The sequence below is a fragment of the Balaenoptera musculus genome, chromosome 19, assembly GCF_009873245.2.
Source record: "Balaenoptera musculus isolate JJ_BM4_2016_0621 chromosome 19, mBalMus1.pri.v3, whole genome shotgun sequence".
Lineage (NCBI taxonomy): Eukaryota > Metazoa > Chordata > Mammalia > Artiodactyla > Balaenopteridae > Balaenoptera > Balaenoptera musculus.
The window spans coordinates 1572584-1580931 of NC_045803.1; the positions used below are offsets into that span (position 1 = coordinate 1572584).

Sequence of the window (8348 nt, forward strand, 5' to 3'; positions counted from 1 at the left end):
AATGATTAAGACATCTTGTTAAAATCCCTTTTTTAAAGGGGATAAAACGAATCATTGTAAGAATAAAAAGTTATAAGGCTGGGAATCCCTATCAAGATGTTTAGAACCCAAGAAGATATTTCCATGTTTATATAATGAGGGTGCAATAGAGGTCAGGTCCTATAGATTGTTTCCTTTGTCTTAAGTTTAAAGAGTTATCTGTGATGTCCAGTTATCTCAAACTATGATTCTAGCCACAACCTCTTTATCACAAAACTAATTTTCTAGTGCCATTTCCTTCTTGTTGCTCCCTCTCTCTCCCTCTTTTTTTTTTTTTTTTTTTTTTTTTTGGCTGTACCATGTGGCTTGCAGGGATCTTAGTTCCCTGGCCAGTGATCATACCCTTGCCCATGGCAGTGAAAGCACCAGGTGAACTGGGTTTCAGCCATGTTGAGTCTCAGATGTTCCAGTGACTCCCAAATATAGGAGAAAAGTGGACAGCTGAACATGCAGCGCTAGAGTGCTGGGGAAGGCTTCAGGATGCCATTAGGCAACAAGGGAAGAGAGGGGGGCTGTCACAAAGACAGACAAGAGGAGTGGTCATCAGCGGGAAGGTAGGGGGTAGGGAAAGTCCAGCAGGTGGCCCAGGTTTTTACGGGAGAGTGGCCATGAAATTGATGCAGAGGGAAGGCAGAAATGGAGGTGAAGTAATAGCAAAGTCAGGCTGGTGCTTATTTCTTTTCCTGTGCACTCACCAGGCTTTTGTGGTGGAACTTGGGGAGTTTGTCACAACGTCAGATGAATTTACCTAAGGTGTGTCAAGTGGGTGTGGATTTCGAATGGGTGTTATATGGGCAAAGATTGTAACTGGTGAAGAGACATAATGTGCTATATGGAAATGAACCTGACCAGGCGTATTTAGATCTGCGTGTTGTGACTGAGGTAGAAGTCAGGAACAAGGCCTAGTGGGAAAGCCTTCAGAAGAGGGCTGGGAACCACCAGTGGAGAGTTGGGGTACGGTGGGATCCTGTTGCATTGGCAGGCACTTTCTGATGCCATGTGCAGAAGGGTATGTGAGGAGGCAGGAGACATGCCAATTTTGTGGGCCGGGTGGTGGTGATGGGGATCAGATGTATGAGCAGGTCCAGTAAGTAATATGCATGTGGGGAAGGTGTATGAAGTAATTGCCCCAGGCCCTAGTACTAGGAGTATAAGAGAGAAGGATGGGGCTAAGTTTGCTTGTGTCTGGGAGACATGATAGTGGGTACACTCAGGCTGTTGTCTTGGAGGAAAGGGAAAGGGTCCTGCATAGCAGGCTCACAGATTAGAGGGTATCTATCTGTCCACCTGCCTGTTGTTGCTCAGGGTTGTACATACTGATCAAGGAAGCATGAAGAGTCATTGGGCCCCACTGCCCTCTATGTCACGGAGCTGGGGTGGATGATGAACCCAGAGTGAGTACGGGCTGGGGTTAGAAGTACTTATGGGGTCCTGGGGAGAGAGGCTGCTTATGTACAAATCTGTCCCATCATCACAGGGCCCTGTGACCTTTGAGGACGTGGCTGTGTACTTTTCCCAGGAGGAATGGAAGCTTCTTGATGAGGCCCAGAGAATCCTGTACCGCGATGTGTTGCTGGAGACCTTTGCACTTGTTGCATCATTGGGTAAGACCCTCACACCTATCCCAGCATCCTGGGCTGCTCCCTGCCTTTCTTTCTTTTTCCAAGGGGAAGTCTGCTCTTTTCACAGCTAGACAGTGGGCACATCTCTATTAATGCTTCCTTGTCATCTATGCTGTAAGTGCCAAGGCTGGGTGAGTGTGTAGACTGCCTCCTTTCACAAGGAGCTCCAATACCAGCTGCTCTGAGGTTTGTTCAGTGAAGATTTTCTGCTTCAAAAACTTGGAATTAGTTCAGTGGGTTCCATAATTCTCAGCCACTCCTAGCTAAGTTGACTCTGTAGGCCCATGCCACCTCTGTGCTCCAGCTTCTGTTCTCTTTTAGGTGACATTTCCTGGGCCCTGAGTATACCGGGCATTGTTGTGAACCAACATGGTCACTATTTGTGGGGTCCACTAGGCTGTTTCTATGATACCCTCCTCAACAAGTATTTTTGTGACATTATTTTTCTTTCCTGAGGTTTTTTTGGGGGGATTGGTTGTTCCCCTGGCCAGTACTGACCACTCACCTGTGCTATCTTTCCCTTAGAAGTTGCATCTTCTAGGTTCCATGTTGTTCTCCAACTGGAGCTGGGAGGAGAACCCTGGGTATGTGACAGAGTGGACATGACTCCAACCACAGCTAGGGGGGCTCAGAGTGGGCCTGGCCCTGGTGATTGGCATCAGGGGGAGGAAGTGATATTATGGCTGGGTTCAGATCATATCAGGCACATGTCCTGTGCTGAGCACTGTTTTGGTGCCAAGGACAGTGACTGTTTTTCTCATTTCTATCTTTCCTACCCATTCATGATACTTTGCTCCTTCTTTCATTTCTACTCTGACTTTCAACCCAAGGTTACCCCTCACTGGACCTCTCCATCCTCACTCTGCTGTGCTCTCCAGTATTGGCCTACACTTAATGTGTCATGAGGTCTGCACCTATTTTTAAAATACTCCTTTTACACCAGCTACTCAGTGACAGTCGGATTTTCCTGGTCCAGGATACAGCTTTCCACACAGCACGTGAGTGTCACCAACAACCAAGGCCTGTCAACTGTTTCCGGAGTAGTGAGTTGTGGACCCCTGGCTCCTCTGTGAGCTCCCACCACCCTTGTGTCTTGCCCGGTTAGTCCTCCCTGTTCTGTGACATGGAGAGGCACAGTGCTGCACAGAGGTCCTTTCCTTAGCATGCTGCCAGCTCCCTTGTCTGGAAAATAGTCCCATGGATTTATTTCTTGGTACGTCAGACACATATTTGTGATGGGGCCGCCTCCTTCTTCCAAAATCTACATGAAGTTCATCCATATGTCTGTGCTTTCAGGTTGTTGGCATGGAGCAGAGCACAAGGAGATAACTTCTGAGCATAATGTTTCTGTAGAAGTGCCACGAATAAATACTTCAAAGACAGACCTGTCCATCTGGAAGTCCTATCCCTGGGAGAGGTGCTGCCTGGCCTTAGACAGTTGTTTGTGTGTAGCTGAAGACCTGGGAACAATTCCTGGCCAGAAACCGTGTGTGTCAGGTGTGAAATTTCACCAGCACAGTGGAGGGAAACTCTTTAAAAGAGACATGGGTAAGGCCTTTATGAGGAGCCACATAGTCCATGCATCCAAGAACTCTTTCACATGCCAGGAGGCTGGGAAGGATTTCCCTGGTAGCTCTAGCCTTCTCCAGCACCAGGTCACTCCACAAAAGGACGCCAAGTGTGCAGAGGCCTTTCACAATGGACATAGCCTCTATAAATACTATGTATGTGAGAAAGCCTTCAGCTGCAAACACAAACTGGCTCATCACCCGAGTGTCCACACTGGAAAGAGGCCTTACGAATGCAGTGAATGTGGGAAAACCTTCAGCTTTAAAGGGATACTTCTTAAGCACCAGAGAATCCACACTGGAGAAAGGCCTTATGAGTGCTGTGAGTGTGGGAAAGCCTTCAGCTGGAAAAGCTCGCTCATTCAGCACCAGAGAGTCCACACCAGAGAATGGCCTTATAAGTGTAGCGAATGTGGGAAAGCCTACAAACACAAAAATTCACTTGTTAAGCACCAGAGAGTCCACACTGGAGAATGGCCTTATAAGTGCAGTGAATGTGGGAAAGCCTTCAGACACAAAAAGTCACTTGTTCACCAGAGAGTCCACACTGGAGAATGGCCTTATAAGTGCAGTGAATGTGGGAAAGCTTTCAGACACAAAAAGTCACTTGTTCAGCACCAGAGACTCCATGTTGGAGAACTGCTTTATAAGTGCTGTGAATGTGGGAAAGCCTTTATTTCTAAAGTAAACCTTTTTCGGCACCAGAGAGTCCACACTGGAGAAAGACCTTATGAATGCAGTGAATGTGGGAAAACCTTCATTTATAAAGACAGTCTCGTTCGGCACTGGAGAGTCCACACTGGAGAAAGGCCTTATGAATGCAGTGAATGTGGAAAAGCCTTTAGTCGCAAAGACTCACTTGTTAAGCATCAGAGAGTCCACAATGGAAAATAGCCTTATAAGTGTAGTGAATGTGGGAAAACTTTTTTTTTTTTAATATTTATTGATTGGTTGATTGATTTAGCTGTGCTGGGTCTTAGTTGCGGCACCTGGGATCTTTGATCTTTGTTGCGGCATGCAGGATCTTTAGTTGCGGCATCTTTAGTTGAAGCCCCTGGGAAAACTTTTAAATAGCAACCCACTCACACTTGTTTGGCACCAGTGAATTCACATTGGAGAAAGGCCTTATGAGCGCAGTGAAAGGAGAAGTTCTTTAGCCAAAGCTCCAACCTTATTGTACACCAGAGAATTCACACTGGAGCAAAGACTTATAAGGGCAGTGAGTGTGGGAAGTGATTTAGCCAAACTACTCTCGTTTTGCACAAGAGAGTTTACACTGGGGAAAGGCCTTATAAGTGCATTGAATATGGGAAACATTTTAGTCAATACTCCACTGTCATTAAGCACCAGAGTTCACACTGGAGAAAAACCATATGAGTGCACTGTATGTGGAGGATTCTTCAGCCAAAACTCCCAACTTACTCAACACCAAAAAGCTCATGCTACAGAAAGGCATCACCAGTACAGCAAATGTGGAACATTTTTCTGTCAGAGTCTGCTCTGACTGAGCACCAGAAACTTAACAGGCCAGATGGATCCTGTGAGCACAGTGAACGTAAGAAAGCTTTCAGCAGAAGGTCTAACCTCATTCGTCACCAGAAACTTCCTACTGGAGAAAGGCCTTCAAATGAGATGAGGAGAGCTTTGAATGAGCTGTCTCCTTAGTTAGTACATCATACTGAATAGGCTCTGTGAGGGAGTCATCAACTGGAAGTTGAATGCCATACATCTGAACAGCCCTAGTGTGCAGATTGCCTATGAGTACCAGGTTCATAGGAAGCTTTTAAGGAGCTATGCTCTACTTCTAACCTGTGCAGGGCCCTTGCCATACTTAATGTCACTGTGAGTTTCTTATCTCTAAGAAAGATCCCAATACTGGAAATCAGTCATCTCAGTGTGATCAGGGTAGGTCAGCTTTTGTGCTCTCCTATCCCTTGTAGAAAAGCATGGATACCCTGAGCACTTGGGTTTTGTCATTCTCTTAGTTCCTGTCAACTGCCTATGACAGGACCAAAGCAGCTTTGATCATGGGGATCCCGTCCAGTTTCTCCTGGTGGCTCACAGTGGTTTGCCTTCTTTGGTGGCATTGTCTAATACCATGCTAACGGTGGATTTTATTTAAGTCCAAGTCACCCTGTTTGGGAATTATCTGCCTCAGTTTTTCTGCTCTATGCCATAATAAAGACTATTATTTAAGCCACCTTTCATCTTGGGGTTTGTTCACTGTTAGACTGATGTTGAGAACCAAATTGGACTGTCAGGATGAAGAGGAACAGGTTTTGTGGGTGTTCCAAAGTTTGTATACCTCACTGTGGATAATATCATGGCGGAGAATAGTTTCCACTAATTTGAATTGTTGTTGAAGGCCTCCTGGGGTAGACTGCAGGGCTCTGTGGGACTAATGTTGTGACCTGGATGTCAGAAGTTTTGGTGGGCACCGAGATCACCCTGCGATGAGGACAATTGTGAGAACCACCAGTGATTTTTGGAGCAGTATGAATGGTTCTCTTTTTCACATGGGATGTCACATCATGCCTCCAGTACTGTTCAAGAGAAAAAGTTCTCTAGGTCCAGCTGGAAAAGAGCCGTGTGCCATTATGTCCACGTGTGCTATGATGTCCGCAATGTGGTAGCTGGTGTTCCTGAGTGTTAGATTACAGATATCAGGAGGGAACCATATTTGGTACAGAAACACTCTGGGAATTAATAGGGTGTGAGAGACTAGCAACAAGAAGGGATGAGCCTTTTCTAAAGCTGCATCCACGAATGTTCCCATGACTATGGCTGTTTAGGATAAGGTTTTTGCAGAAATTCTCAGGAGCTACAGAGCTATTTCTCTCCCCCGAGCCCCCAGTCTGTGTCAGACTGAATAACGTAAAGGTTGTAGGATTCCTGTAGCGTCTGCAAATTTTTTATCTGAAGCCCATTGCTGCACAGTGAAAACAATGGGGAATGAGAGTAGAAATCATGTAGTTCAGGCATGTGAATTTTAGAACCCAGGCAGAGTTCCTGGATAACTTAAGTGGAAACACGTTTTATTGCTCGCCAGTCTTCATTGCTGCTGTGACAGAATCCCCTCATGAGAGTAGGAGAGGTGATGGAATTGAGCTGTGGTTGCCACAGTTCTACTGAAAAGAGATTCAGAAAAGAGGTTCAGATTTTTATGTGAAACCAATTCCCATTAAAATTTAGCTGAGCTGTATAGTTTGTGTGCATTGAAATAAACATACCTAAAATGTACAGCTTGGTAAATTTTAATACTTCTAAAGCCATGGAATCATCATCATAATAACAAACATCCATCATTCCCATATCAACTTCTGACATCTCTCCCAGGACTCTCAGGTAGCTAGTATTGATTTACTTTTTTTTTTTTTTCCCAGCTATGCTGCACAGTTTGCGTGATCTTAGTTCCCCAACCAGGGATTACACCTTGGCTGTGGCAGTGAAAGCACAGATTTCCAATCCCTGGACTGCCAGGGAAGTCCTTTGATTTACTTTTTTCCCATTCAATTAGCTAGTGTTTTCTAGACTTTTAATATCACTGTGATCTTAATGTTTACTTTTGTATTTGTTTTGTTCTTTCACAATGCATAATTGTATTGAGAATCATCTAATTTGTCTCCATGAAGAGACCATTTTTTTAATATCTGAAAAATGTACTGTTTAGATATACCACAATTTGACTGTTTATCCATCTCTCTGTTAAAGGATGAGGTTTTGTGGTTTGTTTCCAGTTTGGCTATCACAGATAAGCTTACTATGAACGTGTACATAAAATTCTTTATATGAACATAGGGATTCGTATTCTAAAGTGAATGACTGTACCCATTTGCATTCCCATCGACAGTATGGGAGCATTCCAGTTCCCCTATATTCCTCACCAGAACTAGGTTGGTATGGTCAGTATTTTTAATATTATCTGTTTTTAAAGTGTGGAGATGTATCTCACTGTGGTCTGATTGCATTTCCCTAGTGATTCATGATGTTGAACATTTTTGTGTTCATTTGCCAGGTGTATGTCTTCTTTTTAGTGAGTAAGAAGACAATAAATGTGCTGGAACTTGACTTTTCTTCAGTGACTTTGCTGGGTGGAATAAATGTTTCTATTCACGACATTACTCACCATGTGTAGTCCTCATTATTAGCATAGTCTCCATTACTTTAAGTCTAGACAGTTAGTAAAAAAAAAAAAACCCAGCCAACCCTTGATTGTTGCGTTTGCCAGTTTCCCTGGTATAAATGCTCCAACTCTGGGCAGTTTCAAGCTGTTAATATGAGGTTGTTACCAAACCAGAGTCAGAGCAAGCCAAGTGAAACCTCTGAGCTTCCCACAGTGAGACCATGGGTAATGCTTCCTTTCCTGGTTTCCTGGCATGTGTGTCGTTGCTGCCAGGGCTGGGCTCTGTGCACTGTATTCCTTCTCTCCCAGCAGTCCCATCCCTGCTGCTCTGAGGTCTTGTAAGACAGGGCTCAGGAGTCAGAAATCTTGATGTTTGTGTGAAAGATCCCACCAGCCTTCCCTGTCCGTGGTTGGGTGACTCTGTCCAGCAGCATGGAACCTCGGTGTCCCAGGCCTTCCACTGTCTTTTGCTGAGAGAATTTGGGGCCTGCTTATGCCAGGATGTTCACATGCTGACCTGGTCACTACTTGAGGAGACCACTGGCTTGTTTCTTTTAAGACCTTCCTTTAATGTCCTTATAATTTTAGAATGTGTGATCTCATGGGACGGGGCCCACTCCCTTTCCCTGTCTTTCTTCTTTGACTGGCCTCCTCAGGCCCAGGTGGTTGCTCACCTTGAGCAATAGGAGGGCTCTGGGTGCCTGACAGGGTGGATGTTTTTCCTGTAGCATCAAGGGAGGCTGAAAGGAATGTGGCCCTTGTGTATGGGGGTGAGGAAATGGTGAGGTATCAGAGCTGGGTTCCCATCACACCAGGCCTGTGTCCTATATCCTCCAGTGTGTGGTACCAGCGACAGAGTCCAAGAGTTTCTACCTTTACTTTCCTGTTGATGTTTTTTGTTTTGTTTTGTTTTATAAGTTTATTTTATTTTATTTATTTATTTTTGGCTGTGTTGGGTCTTTGCTGCTGCGTGCGGGCTTTCTCTAGTTGTGGTGA

At 45.0% G+C, this 8348-nt stretch overlaps 1 protein-coding gene across 1 annotated transcript; it reads left to right on the forward strand.

The window, feature by feature from the left end:
* Positions 1-793: 793 nt before the first annotated feature.
* Positions 794-4150, forward strand: LOC118885350 (zinc finger protein 211-like; the record flags this gene model as incomplete). Its single annotated transcript, XM_036833972.1, is given in 2 exon segments — positions 794-1643; positions 2958-4150. Coding segments are annotated over 2 exon segments (1374 nt in total), but the record flags the coding sequence as incomplete, so codon positions are not given.
* Between the last annotated feature and the right edge of the window lie 4198 nt (positions 4151-8348).